This window comes from Lactuca sativa, chromosome 3, assembly GCF_002870075.4.
Source record: "Lactuca sativa cultivar Salinas chromosome 3, Lsat_Salinas_v11, whole genome shotgun sequence".
NCBI classification, from domain to species: domain Eukaryota; kingdom Viridiplantae; phylum Streptophyta; class Magnoliopsida; order Asterales; family Asteraceae; genus Lactuca; species Lactuca sativa.
The window spans coordinates 237,961,508-237,978,607 of NC_056625.2; the positions used below are offsets into that span (position 1 = coordinate 237,961,508).

A 17,100-nucleotide genomic window follows, 5' to 3' on the forward strand; every position below is an offset into this window, starting at 1 on the left:
TTTGGGGATAATTTGCTTTAAGATGTCCATCTTGGTCGCGGTTGTAGCATAAATTTATAGTCTCCCTACAATCTTTTCTCTATTGATCCGTTTTTCCAAAATTGAAGCATTCTCCTTTTCCATGACGTCATTCTACTGGGTTATTCTTCCCATAGTTGTCACCCTTGGGGAGACATTTCTTGTTCTTTGTTGGTTTTTTGGATAAATTGGACTTCTTGCTCAATACATTTGGTTCATAAGATAGAAATGTATGGACTTTATACCTTCTAGAGTCAAAGAATCCTGTAGAAACAATCTCTCAACAACAATCACTCTCACAACTAGCTTGGATCACCTTTTTCAAAGAGCCTTGATAAGCCAAGAAGACATACTAAAACACCAAGAACACACACACACACTCTTTATATTTCTCTCTCTCTCTCTCTCTCTTTCTCTCTCCCTCACACACACATACTATAGGTTTCTTTCAAATGGATGGAGGTTAGAGTTGAGAGAAAACCCTAATCACAAGGTTTCTTTAATAGGACCCAAAGCCCGAGGCTTAGGATTTTTCACTCATCCGCCACCACGTCGTGGCTAATACAAGACCACATTGTGATCATTAACAACACACGTCTCATTTAGATGGCATGACCTTGGTGTAGTGAGCTCCATCACCACGCCGTGGTTAGTCAAAATTCACTAAAACTCCCAAAATTAGAATTATTGAATCCTAAGAGCAATACCTGAAAATAGATGTTACATAATGGCTGCATACTTTATATATTCTTTTTATACATATGTTTATAAAAAAGCACTTAACTAAGTTTCCTTTTTTGCAAACTAGGAGAGAAAAAAATATGAATTGAAAGAATAAGTCCAATTGAAAGGTTTTGATTGATATATCATTATAGACAACACTAACAAGGATACAAGTCACAACTAGATAAAAAGAAATGGATTCACTATATGAAACATCTACCCATACCCCCAATAAGCGAATTCATTCTTGGATAATTTGTCAACTTAACTTAGAAATCATTGACCATAGAGATCAACTCTTCATTGTGTATTGCAGTGGTTCGCATTATTATATTAAATAGGACCTGTGACACTTCTAAAGAAATCAACATGCGTAGGTTGTCATCATCTGGACCAGTGGCGGAACGCTTTAGAGGCCGGGGGAGGCCATGGCCCCCCTACTTTTTAATCTGTGCCCCCCTGCTTTTTAATCTGCTAATATATGTATATAAACATGTTTATTTCTTTAAACTACTTAGCTATTAAATTATAAGAAAAAGACGTGTTTAGAGGAACCAATAAAGAATCAGATCACCACAAAAAATTAACAAAAAATCTATAATTTTTTAGAAAAACTGAAATTCCTAACTTTAAGGAAACTGATCTACCAAATATATATTTCACTATATTTAGCTTCCTAATTTGAAGGAAAACTGATCCACGAAGAATATAAATTTAAATTTTCAGTCATATAATACCATCGAGGAAGAAAAGAATTAAAAGTTCTCCAAAATTATTCTGAAAACCTTGCCCTTAACCACCATTGCCGACACCTGTTTTTTCGTCTTCTTTGTCATTGTGATTTTCTTCTCTAGCCTCATCGTCTTCTTCTGTCCATGAACGCCCCCAGCACTCATGCTCTTAGTTTCTCCGATTGCCTCTGTAAGTCCATTTCAGACTACAAATTTGTTTTTTATATGGTATTATAAATAAGAGTACACCGTAGGTCTCTATGCTTATTGTTCTTCTATTAAAGAGAGTACAAATACACTATGTTTCAGACTATAATACTAGCTTTTGACTTTCAAGTCTGTATTAAATATTTAAATGGTTATATACTATATTTCGTAGTTATTTATATTAGGAAGTAGTTTTTTTGTGCCTAGATATCTTAATGCATAATTTGTTATTAAGAAATTATTTTTCCTTTTCAATTTTTTGCCTAGATACCTTAATGCTCCTCTATGCTAGAATTTTAACAATGGTATGTCTTTCATTGTTCGTTTTATTTTTTTTATTTCTACTTTCTTTCTTGTTTAAGTTGTATAATTAGGGTTTGATAAGACAAATAGATTTGTTAATAAAATTATACTTTGGATAAGTAAAAAAATAATTATACATTATTTTCAAAAAAAAATGTACCTAATTTCTCATTATTAGTTAATTTAAATTTCATAACATTATTTATATTTGCAAGAAAATGATTCATAAACAAAAAATACAAGGGCTTTTGATATATCAAATTTTAGTTTCGGTTTCGGCCTCCCTAATGATAGTGCTTGAGTTCCGCCGACCCCATCCACCTTGGACAATAAAGCCAAACCTTGAGTTGTTCCCTTCTTGCGTGGTCATTACATAACTGGCCATACCAATGGATACCGATTATAACCCTACTCAACATTATCATATTCTTATTAAACTTTCCACAAGTTCCCTAGAAGCTTTGTGTCTCTTCTTGATCTATGTATGTATCATGTGCTTCCGGCAGTACGGGCCCGTATTACATTCCACACCTATTCGTACTAATTCCAAGAATTACGTCCACTACTAAGCATCTTATTATTTGCATATGTGTCTATACTAGCACATTTTATTAATTTTCCTAGATTATTTGTCTATAATTATCCCCCACTCGTACTCGTGCCAGAAAAAAATTATGCTAATATTGACAAGTCACCTTGTGAATGCACAGTCGTATATAGTTGAGAACTAAATAGGCAATCGAGTAATTGATTCTACCGTAAGACAATATATCAAACACGAACCATAAAAATAGACAGTCGAATAATTGAAACCTTTTGTTGGTACACTTTTTATGACTTTATGATAGTCTTCTTGGTATAATTCAACACAGTTGTATGGCAGCATAGTGTGCGACTCATCATGGATCATATCAATCAATGCTTATTTCTTTTTAGCCACACTATTTGAGAGTTAAGACGATGTCCCGTATATAGATAGTTATGAAACGATTTCCCAACTCCTTAGATGATCACCAGATCTTTGACTAAGATGCTTATATCGATTTGAGAATCTTATCCTTTACTTCGTTGGTTTTTATTTCAATCTTAGAATGCCATGGACATCTGAAGGTTCCATATCTTTACTTGAGGTGACGAAGTTTATTTGATTATGTCTTATGGTCGATTCGAACGATCTCTTAGTATGAACTAATTCCAACAAATCCAACAAATATTTGACTGTTCATTTTTATCCATAACCACACCGAAGTGACCCTATAGGTTTTTACCATTTTTTTTGGAACTGCAAATCTAAACTACTCCAACAATACTCCTAAATTTCCACCTACGTCTCTCATGAGACTTGAACCTTCAACCTCTAAGAGGGAGGATGTATTTCTAGGGAGGGAGGGCAACACCGGATACGGATACGCTAGACTATAAGCCCAGTTTTTTACCAAATTACAAACCACACTTTCGTTTTTTGTATCAGTTTTAGATTTTTTCGGATAGATTTGGTTTTCGCTAACCCTAAAAATCAATCATCCGGATATATTTGACTTGAATCTGAAGAAACGAATTCTTATAGCACATTCTAAACGAGGAAAGCTGTTTAGGCTCAAATTGTAGCATTTAGGCACCATTACCTAACCTTCTTGGGTTCTTCGCATCACCCTCCCCAAGCCTTCAACGCCAAAGTTCACCGCCCCACAAACAATCTCAACTTTCATCATATACCTATTTATCTTTAAATTGTTTCTTTGATTTGTAGTCACACCTACCAATTTCTCATGACTTCGTCTGTGTCACCCTCCAATTCTGTCGATTCAATTTGATTTGATTAGTCAAAATTCTTCCAAAGTATGAGTTCGTTAGTGGGTTCATCAGTTTACCCTCTAAATTCCCGGAATGTATCTTATCTCTCGACTGGGAATCGTACATCTCGCAAAAAAGTTGATACTTCCTCGATCTACACAAGAAAATTCGTCTGTTGTAGTATGGCTCCGCAGAATTTGAAGCCCGCTGATGAATTTCGTCCCTCCAAATTCAACGTATGAATTGCCTATCCTTTTATATGTTCCTATTCCATTCCATCGGAAAACTTCAATAGTTTTTTCTCTCTGTATTTGTGAATTCCAGTTCTGTCGTATCTTCAGTTTCATGATTGATAAAGCTTTATGTGCAAATTCATTGGTGAAGTTTACTTGTTAACATAATTGTCATCAATATCCCACTAACATGGTTCAAAAGAAGCATACAATAATAGAGAAGAATACCCATAAACTGATAGTATTCTATTGATAGATAATCTCGAGTTAAATGTTTGTTTATTTGTAGCAGGATTCGTCTTTGAATTTGTTTACAGAAGATTTGGATGAGACAGATGTGCTTATCGAATGTAAAGATGTTTACAAGTCATTTGGGGAGAAACACATATTAAGTGGTGTAAATTTTAAGGTAAATGCTTCAATTTCTTCATCTTTCTTAGAGCATTTATGCCAACTACAAGGTCAAGGTGGTGTGGTTGCTGGAAAAACAAACATTTTTTGCAGAATAAATGTCTCCTTGAGTAGATTATTAGTTCTATTTGTATGTAGTAATGGTCTTTTTACTTATCTAGAATTGATTACTTCATGCTATACAACGTGTTAAAAACCATAAGTGGGATTTGTGCAGATTAAGTATGGGGAAGCAGTTGGAATCATTGGGCCTTCTGGCACTGGGAAATCTACTATTTTAAAGATCATTGCAGGGCTCCTTACTCCCGATAAGGTCTTTAAATTTTCTATTGAGAATAATAGTTTACATGGTGCATTATTATGTCTGTGTTTTTTACATGGGACATGACTAGATAGCTTTCTAGGGCTATATTGGATGATCAGGATGAGAAGGGCATTCTCGTCTTTTGCACATATGAAACATCAAGAGCAAATCTTTGTCCCACCTCTTTGGGCAGCATAAAGATTGACATCAGTCCTAGTCATAGTCCAATGTATGCCAAACACAGTACAACCATTCTGTCATGTCATGTCATGCCAAACACAATGCACCTGTTTTGTCATGTCATGTGTAACATTATGTCTGTAATTACATTTGAGCAGGGGGAAGTTTACATTCGAGGAAGAAGAAGACATGGATTAATAAGTGATGATGACATGTCCGGCCTTCGAATTGGGCTGGTGTGTTTTCCAACACTTAAAGTTTCAATTTTTTTTTCTGGGAATTTTTATTTTTAATAACATAAATGTTTTTCTTTGATTTCTTTCAATAATCAGGTATTTCAAAGTGCAGCACTTTTTGATTCTTTAACAGTTCGGGAAAATGTTGGTTTCCTTTTGTAAGTTTGTGTTATCATCAACTCCTTTCTACATGTTTCTCAATTTTAATTCTAATCTTTAACCTCAACTCTTGACATTTTTTGGTTTCTTTTGAGTTTCATAGATATGAACATTCAAGAATGCCCAGAGATAAGATTCAAGAACTTGTTGCAGAAACCTTGGCTGCAGTTGGGTTAAAGGTGAGTTAGGGTTAATTTCATAGAAAAACAACATTATTTCACAAATGTTTAATCTCCATATCATCACAACTCGAAAGTCAAAGGGCTATTATTATGGTTTAACTTCTGAAATTGAAAGGTTTATTGAATGATTGAAGATAGAATATTAGAAATGGAAGATTACAATTGATTGTTGACATTTGAGAGGTCAAGATCTCTCCCAAAGTGATTACTCACAGAATAAACTAAAAAATAACAACTCACTTAAACCAACCTAAATAAGAGAATGACCAAACTACCCCTAATTAACTCCTTTGTTATCTACCCTTAAGACTAGTAGGAAGTGTATGATAGTTTTGTATGTTGTATGACACCATTGCACATGAAAAATTTATGAGGTGATTTCTTCTAAAGTTGGATGACTTTTTTGGCAGGATGTTGAGGACAGGATGCCATCTGAGTTGTCTGGAGGGATGAAAAAAAGAGTGGCTTTAGCAAGGTCTATAATAAATGATACAACAAAAACCACAATTGAACCTGAGGTATGTATAATAGTGCTTTGAGTATTTAGCCATTTGGGCCTTTTTCCCCCCATTTAGTGTTGTCTAGATAAAAGATGTTTAAAAAATATTTGAGAGAGTAATGACACACTTGGAAAATGGAATGGGGGAATTTGTAAAATGTTGGGACTTAAAGGGGAAAGCTTAATTTCCTTGACTTTCTCTATTAAGTTATTGTTTCTGCATTAAGTTAAAAGGAAACACATGTTGTCTCATGATATCCATTGAGTAAAAAAGACATTGTACCTTAGGTATCCTTTTACCCTTCCCTTTTAGTTCTTAATATTCTTGATATATTCATTGGGCCTACAAGGTCAAATGATGGAGTCATGGAAATTGCTTCTTTGAAAAAAAAATATATAGAAAAGAAAAGCTGTATGCAAATTTTAATTAGTAAGCCTTTCATCCATGAAAATTGGAATTGGAACATCTGATGTAGTATGTAATTTGGGAAAAGTACTTGACTATTTTTAAAAAAGTTGACTACAAAAAATGGTGACTTACTTCTTTGCAATTTTCACTTATGTAATTACTAGAATTTCAAAGTAGAATGTGCTAATAAGAAGAAAAGTTGAAAGTATGATTTTGTGATTAGGTTGAGTTTTTGAAGTAATTGGCCTTTATAAGAGCAAAAAAGGAAAATGAATTGTAGAAGAAGAATAGACGTAGGATATTATAATACACAAATAAATGAAAGTACATTGTTGTTTGTTTCTTTCATTTAGCGCCTTATAAATATCTAAAATACCCTCCTAAAAAGGCAAAAAGAGGGGAAAAATTGTAGAACCATATCAATTGATATATAAATGGTCATAATGAGGGTAAATTTGTAATTAATGGAGAAAGCCTCATTCTCTTTACTTTTTCTATGGATTACCTTTTTAAGGGCCTGTTTCTTTTTTTCCATTATGTCTGCTTGGAGCAACTGCTATATGAAAACGTCTGTTTCTGACTTTCTGTACTGAATGAACCGTCTGAATAAGTGTAAATGACCATTTTATCCTTCCTACTACGTGACAAGAATATATATATATATATATATATATATATATATATATATATATATATATATATATATATATATACAAAACAAAAACTGTAAGAAAGTTTTGAGAAAGTTCCGTCCCCATGTAAGTGTAAATGACGATTTTACCCTTCCTACAGGTGCTCTTGTATGACGAACCAACCGCGGGGCTTGATCCCATCGCATCTACCGTAGTTGAAGATTTGATCCGGTCCGTTCATTGCAAAGGTAACGATGCACTCGGGAAACCTGGGAAGATCGCGTCTTATGTTGTTGTAACTCACCAACACAGTACCATTAGAAGAGCCGTTGACAGGTTTGTATCTTTCTAGAGCTATTTTTATTTCTTAATGATGAGGATCAGGAGGGTATTTACGTCTTTTGCACCTGTTCCACCTTTTTGTGTGCAACAAAAGGGTCATTTTTGTCTCTTTGGCATCACTAACATGACGTTTGAGTCCAATGCACCCCAAACACAGTACAAGGCTTTCTGTCCTGTTCCGTCCATGTCCCACCCTTTTGATTGGAGAAAACAATGCAATTTTTTTTTTTTGTTTTTGTCTCATTGACAATTTGACATCACTGATATCTCAGTCCAATGCACCCCAAATGCAGTACAACTGTACAAGACTGTCTGTCATATTCTTTTCCTGTCCCACAATTTTTGGGTGGGACAAAAAATTACGTTCTTTTTGTCTCATTGACATTACTCTCAGTCTCAGTCTGTCGAATGTACCAAAATGCAGTACATGGTTGTCTCACGTGTCGTCCCACCTTTTTAGGTGGTACAAAAAAAAGATTTTTATTTTATTTTATTTTATTTTTTTTAAATTTTGTTTAACTTAATTTTGTCTCATTTACATCATTCTCATTCTCAGTCTGGAGAAGGTTGTTTGTCATGTCATGTTGTGCCCTTGTCCCTATCTTGTCCCTATCTTTTTGGGTGGGACAGGGTTTTCTTGTACTATTATAAAGCAAAAATGAAAATGTCAGATGTTAAATGACATAAAGGAATAAAATAATAGGTAATGTTGCTATTTTGTTTGTTTTTCTTGAATGGTATTGTGTTGTTTTTTCAGGTTGGTTTTTCTTCATGAGGGAAAGGTTGTATGGGAAGGAATGACTCATGAATTCACTTCATCTGCTAATCCAATTGTTCAGCAGGTAATTTTTTTCAGTTGTAATTGGATTTAGTTAAGAAGCAAGTCTTGGAGCAAAAAGTGCAATTACTCTTTTTAAAGTCATAGAAAAGGAGAACATTGGATATAAAGATTTGGGCCAAAATACAGAAAAAAAAAAAACATATCTTTTCACAATTTTATCAACTTTCGAATTTAGACACTTCACTATTTTCTGTCAAAGATTATAATATCATACTTCATCTGAAAGTTTAAAAACAACTATTTTTCCTGGTTACTTCAATATATATTTTTTCTTACGATTATTATGATTATAGTTCAATGGCTAACATCACATTGTGTTTTTTTCTGGGTTTTTTTTCCCTGATTTCAAAACATGGAACTTGGTAACCTGGGAATTGTTTTTAATTCTTAAAAATATTAATTCTAATTGCTAACTATTTGTTGTGTGAATTGTGGTTGTCAGTTTGCCTCAGGGAATTTGGATGGGCCTATTAGGTACTAAACCATAATGCAAAGATTATGTTAAAGAAAACTTTAAAGAAAGTCAACGGATCCCGTAAAAAGTCAAAATTTGAACAAAGTAGATACCAATTTGAGGTGATCCCAATTCGAGCTTTTTGCACAAGTGTTTGGTTGGAAATAGGAATTGCATTCTTTTTGCTAGCGGCTTCTAAAGTAAATGCTCATATTGATGTTAGATTTTAGTTAACACTTGTTAAAAATGTATTCTTGGTTTATATGTTTAAATGAATAATGAAAGTTAAAGGTACTAGAAAAGTATAAAATGGACATGAACCATGCAAAAAAAGTTTGATTGAAGTCGGTTCAAAGAAACCTTGGTCCGGTTTACTATAGATTTTTACTTGTAGTTTATCCAAATATTAAGCGTTATAAATTTCATTGAAATTTTTATAGAATCAAACAACTTCAAGAATTATAAAAATTGTAAAGAAAATATGCCACTTATATTGATCGTAACACCCCCTCTTCGAAACATATAAAAATCTAATAGTTTTGAAAACATCTTTTTGACATCTAGTCATATTTTTCAAAATTTGGTTCCATCGGAAAAACAATTTCTTTCTGAAAATGATAGTCTAATTTGGGGGTTAATAGTTTCATGTCAAGTATAACAATAATAAGTCAAACTTCATACGTACAAAATCTTTTCAACGTTAAAGATAATTCATACTTTCAAATAAATTAGAAGCAACGACTTTTATTGAAAATATTGTTCATAACCTTTTACTTCATACATAAGGTATTTCAGTTTATACTATTAACCTTACTTCAAAATATAAGCCATGCAAACATTGTATAGGCATTTTAGCCATTCTAGATCAATCATTTGATATAGAGGTGAACATTTGGACCGGATCGAATCGAATTGGGCCAGACTGGCTTTTAAACCGAACTGATTTCAGAAACTTAAAAATATAAGCCATGCAAACATCCGTGTCCAGTTCCGGTTTTTTCAATTCTTGCACCCGTTCCAACTTTAGGTGCATACGGTATAACTCGTTATAACGAATATGTTTTTGAGTTTAATACTTTAATATGCTTTTGGGTTTTATACAACTCATTAAAACATATACGTTTTGGGGTTTGATACAATATAACTCGTTAAAAACATAATTGTTTGTTTGGTTGTTTGTTTTAGATAAAAAAAAAATTAATTTTTGATTACTTATACCATTTGTTTGAACTTTAAATCAAATTAATTAATGACATTATCTATAATAATATAATTTGCAAAATTAGTTTTTCAAATAAAAGCAACTAACATATAAATAAAGTCCACCAACAAAAATTAACAATCATAACACAAACATACAAAAATAATTATCTTAACACCAAAAATCATAGTTTAAACTTTAAAAACGATAAAATTTCAGCTTTGATATCCCAATTTTGAAAACTTGTAATTCATTGAATATAATACCATGAAAGACAAAATTATAGTTTAAAATCAAATACAAAATCCAAATTAGAAGTTGGAAAAAACTACATTTCAATCCGACTTAAAAAGAATGAGATATGCATGTTTAAAGATTTTCACATATATATTTTGGCTTTGATATCTCAACTTTGAAGGCTCATAATTCATTGAATATAACATAAAAACGACAAAATTATAGTCTAAAATCATATACAAGCTCTAGATTACACGCTGAAAAGAACTGCATGCCACATGGATAATTAGAAAAAAGATTTGAAAAAATATATTTTTTAATAATCAGGTCCAAAACCGGTTTTTACCTGAACCGGCCGAACTAAATCGGTAAAAAAAACCAGAAAGGTTTTAATCAATTCCTATAACCGAGAACCGGCCCGGGGGGTCCAGAAAATAGTCCAAGTCCTGGACATCCCTTACCAAAATAAGAAGAGGAGATCAACCTATTATGATATCATTAGCTAGACATCTACTTTGCAATGGGAGGTACTATCCTAGTAGAGTCTTCATTTCCTATCCCCTTCTCGATATCATGTGTCCAAACAATCATAACTATTAAAAAATTCAAATTCAAGGTATGCATTAGCACCAATTTTCTTTTATATAGTTCAATCACATTCAAATGCCATGATATACATATACTTATACATAAACTATGTCTGATTTGAAATACATTCATAAAGATTTGTATGATGTTATAACACCATGAACTTGACTGATTAAATAAGAAAACTTATATTACATTTTCATTACTCCTAACTTTATTGAAAACATACTCGCTATTCTTTGTGAAGGATTCATAAAAAAAAAATATTGCTACACTCTTGTAAAGAGTTCACGAAGACATAACCACTCTTAAAAAGAGTTCTTAAAGAAATATTAGCTACTCTTGAAAAGAGTTCGTGAAAACTTGTTAACTACTCTTGAAAAGAGATCACAAAACATAAAACATTTAACTACATGAAATCACACTTATATACTTAACAAGGATTAATAAACACATGTCATTGGCTTATTTTAAAATAGACTTTACTACTCTATAAACGTGTTCATAATAGATAAGTCATTAGCATACTTTAAAATATGTGGGTTTAAGAGTTATACATGAGCTTGAGTCTGATTTGAGAGTGGAGTGGGTCTTAGCAACCTTAATAGAGGATTAAGAAGAAGATTTGAACTAAATATGCTTATTTGGTATGAACTTTGGAGGTGACTCATTTGATGGAATAGGGAGTTTGATATGCTTATTTGGAGTGGAGTAAGAAGGCGAATCCTTTAAGTAGATGTCATCATCTTGCACCAGAGATGTAGGTCCTTGACCATTGTCATTGAAATTTAGATAAATATGGAGATATTCAGCTTGGTTAGTATTATCATTATGGTCTAACGATTGAGACTGAGAGTACTCCTCATCATGATTAGAGTCCTAAATTCGGACCTATTCAGAACCATCATCAACATGATCACCCTCATCATCATTTCACCAGTGATTTCTTTCATCCTTAACTTGATTACCAGGATTGGAAGGATGATTAATCTACCTTTTCTTTCCTTTTGATATTGGTTGATCATTTGGCTTATAAGCATTTAAAGTATGGATAACACAAGAAGTTAAATAGGAATGTTTGAACCTTAGATTGTACATTAGTTGACTGCTTCAATATGAAGCTCAATTGATAATGATAAAAAGATGGTATAGGGAATCCAAATTGATCTTTTATTCTTCATATCAAGTCCTACAATTAAATCAAATAGAACCTATGCAAAATCAAGATTCATGTTCCTAACTATGGCACACATGATGCGAAGTTTGAACAAGTTGAGTTGATCAAAATGTTGTTTTTAGTCAAAAATTAGGGAAGATTATTATTTTAGGAAAATAATATTTCTAGAGGTTATAATAAGTTATTGTTTTGGTCAAAAATCGACTAAGTGGAAATCAACCAAGGTGTATGATAGGCTATGGTCTTGTGAATAATGTGAGTACTCAATTGAGATAAAAATAACACAAGTGGTTTACAAGGAAAGCCGCTGATCCTTGCTAGGATCTCCAACATCAAACCTTAGGAGGTGATAATGATCGCCTGGCTTGTATGATTTTATTGATTGAATGTAAATTGCAGAGATGATGATAGAAATACAATTACAAGTGTTTGCCTTGCTCTACGTCTATAAGGTGTCAAAAGATTATGCCTGTTGTGTGTCATTTACAAGTGTATATATAGTATAGGTTAAGTAACTACAAGTCTGAGATTTTCGGGATCCTGTTGAACTAGTATTTACAACGTGCTTTGACTTGGTATTCCCTGATTTTAAGCATGGTTGGAGTGATTCTTCATTTTGAATGAGTCCTATGTTGACCATTTCTGCACATGTCAGAAATAAACAAGAAATATAGCCATTAAACTTGTTAGGAAATAATGATGGCGATGTTTATGATCTTGATGTATGTTTGGGATCTTAAGACTCCTTTAAGATCCGAGATCCTGGATCGGCTTAAGGATCCTTAGATCTGGGATCCTGGATATGATTGAGGATCTTGGCCCTAAATATTGCCCCCAAATTATACCTGCAAAATATTTGAATTAGTTTTAAGTACTTAAAGTGTATAATTTAATTAAATAGAAATAAAGGATTTGAAATTCAAACTCTATCGGATAGAATTGTATTCGTTCAAAAGATATGATTATATTGTCAAATCACTTCTCTATCCTCTGCTAATCCGCATAAATGGGGGTTAATGGTTATTGATCTTCTATTACTTCTTTTAGCTCTCTTTCAAGCATTATCGGTTATCTCAAAGGTAAATTTCTTGTTCCTTTATTCCCATTTTTCTTGTTTGATGATCATAGGTAAAAAGGCACTCCATTTTTGCTCGAGTATCCTTACTTTTCCCAAAAAGGACTTCCTTGATCAAAAGACCATGTCTTACGAGGGGACTTGCTCTTTTGATGATAACGACACTGGGTACTTGAAATCGATCGAAAATTTTCCTGTCGGCGTCATTTTCAAGATTTTTGATGCGAAGGCCAAACCTGACTTCGTCTCTCCTACTTGGGTTTGCTTCCATTCAAACTATGGTTGTGATCTGGAGGATCTTGTTGTAGGTTGATCAATTGAATCAATCTAAGGATCTACGCATGTGATTATTTGAGTTGACCGATGTTTATGATCTCCAAACTTTTGGGATTTCTAGTTTCCTGCTCAAAGTCAAAATAAATAAATCACATCTTATTTTGAAGTTGAAACAAAATGATGTTTCCTGGAAAGAGAAATATTTCTTTGTGAAATGTAAATCCATCGCCGATGGTGATCTCCTGCCAAGAAATTTGGTTAGAAAGGGTAGGATTTTATTGGGGATCTGAAATTCACAATTCCCTGTTTTATTTGTTTTGATGCAGCATTCAAGTTCAAGGATCTCGTCCCTGCTACTGAAGATACCGATCAGAAGATTGGGAGTTTCTTTTCTTTGCCCGAGACTGAAAGATCCTTCAGGTTCTACCAACCCAACTTTCAAGAGAGTTCATCCGCTACTACCCCCATGTCGACAGGTAAAGATCCTTTATTTGTCTATTTTTAATTTTTCATGAAGGATCCTAAACTTATTGAGTTCCTTTGTTATGTTTAGGATCTAATGTTACATGCTCTAGTGCTCAGTTCACCTTGCTGATATTAACTCCGCCATGTCTAGTGGCCAACTTGTGGTCAAGAAGGAGAAGTCCTCATCTTATCTTCCTCCAAAGAGAGCCTCGGTAGATTTGACTGTCAAGTCTCTAGGATCCTAGAAGAGGAAGTCAGCTGAGACTTTGGATTTAGAGAACCTTGGAGTGAAAGAGGCACCAAGGAAGTTGATCTCTTTCTTGTAATTTGTAAGTATCTTTGTGCCCTTTCCTATTTGACTTCATTTTACTTACCGTAGTCTTTTACAAGTTGCTGATCATGTTTCTCAATCCACCAAAGATCTAAAGGTTAGGCTTGATTGGGCGGAACATGCCTTGAAGGAACAAGATGGGATCAACAGGGAGATTTTGCAGACGGTGGAGAAAGGGGAGAAGTATGCATTGGAGATCGAAGAGGTGACTGTTGAGGTTAAAAGAAAGATTTGTATTTGAAATTAGGTTTACTTTAATAGAATATCCATTACTCATCACTACTATAGTTAAAGATCTGATCCAGTCCATTCATTGCACCTTTTGTTACACTAAATATGACTCTATTGAAAAATATTTCTAAATCTATTTACGATAGTGAAGATAAGGAGTGTGTTTAGGCTTTTTGCACCTACTCCACCTTTTTGGGTGCAATAAAAGTGTCAATTTTTCACATTGACATCATTGGCGTTATGTTTAAGTCAAATGCACCCTAAATGCAATATAAGGATGACTGTCATATTATGTACGTCTCCCACCTTTTTGATGGGATAAAAACGTGTAAATTCTTGTATCATTGACATTATTCTCAGTCTTGTTGGAAACATAGTGTCCATAGTCTTAACTATTGGTAATATTTTAATCACAACTAGGCGAATCCACGTGCGTTGCGCGAGAATACAATTATATAGTTAAAATAAAAACTTTTACCAAATTATTATTTAATATTTCTATTTTGAAACAAAATGTTAATAGTAAAGCAAGCATATAGTTAACATATTAGTTTTATTAAATATTATAGTTTTAATTTTTAATTCATTGTAATATATAAAATTATTTGATAATTTTATAAACCGTTTAAAATTATTTAAATTATATTTAAGACGTATGATAATCTATATATAACGGGTAACAAAATGTATAACCAAAAATATGAACTACAACTTTTAGTAACATAAAAATATAAAAACATCTATTATAACATTTATATTAAAAATGATATATATATATATATATATATACACACACACACACACACACACACAACGAATACTAAAAAATATGAAAAATAAACACTACAACTTTTAATAAGATAAAAACACTAAAACATCTATTATAACATTTATATTAACTCTTCATATTTAAATCACAAATCTCTTCAAATACATTAATGTTTTTAATGAGCAAAACTTTACAACCTTATAAAAGAAATGAAAATAAAAAGTTATTAGTGATTACTAATTAATAATCATAAATTAAAAACTCTTGAGTTGTAACTAATAAGTATACATAAATTAGAAAACTCTTGAGTTGTAGTGTGTGTTTCAAATGGATGCGGTACTTGGAAATGTGTATTATTATTATTATATTCGTCTAAATAATTGGTTTTGATATATCATTGTAATCCGTTCAATTATTAAACATAAATATATTTAATTATAAATTTATAACATACATAGGTGCATATATATATGTTAAACAAATCACATATAATATATATTTTTGTAAATGTCATATGTAACTCTTGTTGTAGTAATATGGATAAATTATGTGACAACTGTCAATTTTGGGTCAACCAAAGTCAACAAAGTCAACCAAGTCAACTCGACTAGTGTTAGGGTTTTAGGATAAACGCTATGTATCCTGATGTTCCTAATGTATGACTTACAAGGATTAATACAAAGTACTTTTTTTTATCTGATGATCAAATATAATCCCTAATTAGGGTTGATAACGTAACAACTTGATAATTCAACTATATATTATTTGGAAATAAATAATAATTGTAACACAACTGTAATGGGGTCCGTAAACCTAACATTAAGGCCCCCAACGAAAGACCACGGCTTTCCTTGTTAGCATGGTCAAGGGTACGACTATCTTGGAGAAATCCTGGATGAATCTCCGATAGTAGCCGGCTAATCCTAGGAAACTCCGAATCTCAGATGGAGACTTTGGAACATCCCATCACGGCCTCCACTTTGGCCGGGTCCACTGAAATCCCGTCCTAGTTGACGAGGTGCCCAAGGAACTGCACCTCGCGCAACCAGAACTCACACTTGGAGAACTTAACATACAAGTTCTCCCTCCCCAAAGTCTCCAGAACCACCCGCAGATGCTCCTCGTGCTCCTCCTGCGTTTTGGAGTAAACCAAGATGTCGTCAATAAACACTATCACAGACCGGTCTAACATCAGTCTACACACGCGGTTCATGAGGTCCATGAACGCGGCAGGAGCATTGGTGAGCCCGAAGAGCATTACTATAAACTCGTAGTGGCCATAGCGCGTCCGAAACGCAATCTTCTGCACATCCTCCTCTCTGACCCTCATCCGATGGTATCCTGAACAAAGATGAATCTTGGAAAACCAAGATGCTCCCTAAAGCTGGTCTATAAAGGTTTCAAACTTATTTTACAAAGAATACCAAATGTGATTTTCCTAAGTACAAAGGCTTTTCCGAGTAGGACACTATAATGGTTTCAAAGAGGTTTTCATCTGTTTCAAAACTCTTATTTATACTGTTTTATCTAAAATCATTTCAAACTGGTTTATAAAGGTTTCAAACTTCTTTTATAAAGAGTACCAAATGTGATTTTCCTAAGTACAAAGGCTTTTCCGAGGTTTTCATCGAATTTCTCTTTCACGTCGTATACTTATACTTGTTAGTTACCACTGCTTCGTTTTCATTATTTTAAACTCCTACTTGATAACGCATTCACTTCGTAATACATTTATACCTGTTATTGTCCCTATTTCACTTATACTTGTAGTCGCTTATACCTGATAGACGCTCTTACTTCACTTATTGTCGTCTCTACTTCGTGATACGCTTATACTTGTTCGACACTCCTATTTCACTTGCGACCGCTCCTACTTCACTTGTTAGACACTCCTACTTCACAAGAATCACTTCTACTTGATACACACTCAGTCGTACTTAGATGTATGTTTGTGCTTATATAGGTACATATAAGTAATGATTGAAAGACTTAGGAAGGCTCGTCCGCCCTATTTCCTTTTCTTCGTTGAGATGTGGTCTGGTGGGATCGGATGGCTGTCCGAAGGTCGTTTGATTCATTAGTTATATATTAT

At 33.2% G+C, this 17,100-nt stretch overlaps 1 protein-coding gene across 2 annotated transcripts; it reads left to right on the top strand.

Annotated features, from left to right (window-relative positions):
- Nucleotides 1-3,540: 3,540 nt before the first annotated feature.
- On the top strand, nt 3,541-9,039 carry LOC111883225 (protein TRIGALACTOSYLDIACYLGLYCEROL 3, chloroplastic). Of its 2 annotated transcripts, none has more exons than XM_023879565.3 (10): nt 3,541-4,012; nt 4,299-4,418; nt 4,638-4,733; nt 5,063-5,140; nt 5,237-5,298; nt 5,403-5,478; nt 5,892-5,999; nt 7,182-7,357; nt 8,121-8,205; nt 8,647-9,039. In XM_023879565.3, the coding sequence occupies exons 1-10, from the start codon at nt 3,824-3,826 to the stop codon at nt 8,683-8,685; spliced, it is 1,029 nt and encodes a 342-aa protein (XP_023735333.1). In that variant the 5' UTR covers nt 3,541-3,823; the 3' UTR covers nt 8,686-9,039. The 2 variants fall into 2 exon arrangements, with proteins under 2 accessions (XP_023735333.1, XP_023735334.1); XM_023879566.3 differs by having other exon boundaries at nt 4,302-4,418.
- Nucleotides 9,040-17,100: the final 8,061 nt, after the last annotated feature.

Coding starts and splice junctions, on each gene's coding strand:
- LOC111883225 (XM_023879565.3), top strand. CDS start 3,824: ATGAGTTCGTTAGTGGGTTCATCAGTTTACCCTCTAAATTCCCGGAAT. Junction 5,299..5,402: donor GAAAATGTTGGTTTCCTTTT/GTAAGTTTGTGT, acceptor TGAGTTTCATAG/ATATGAACATTCAAGAATGC. Junction 6,000..7,181: donor AAACCACAATTGAACCTGAG/GTATGTATAATA, acceptor CCCTTCCTACAG/GTGCTCTTGTATGACGAACC.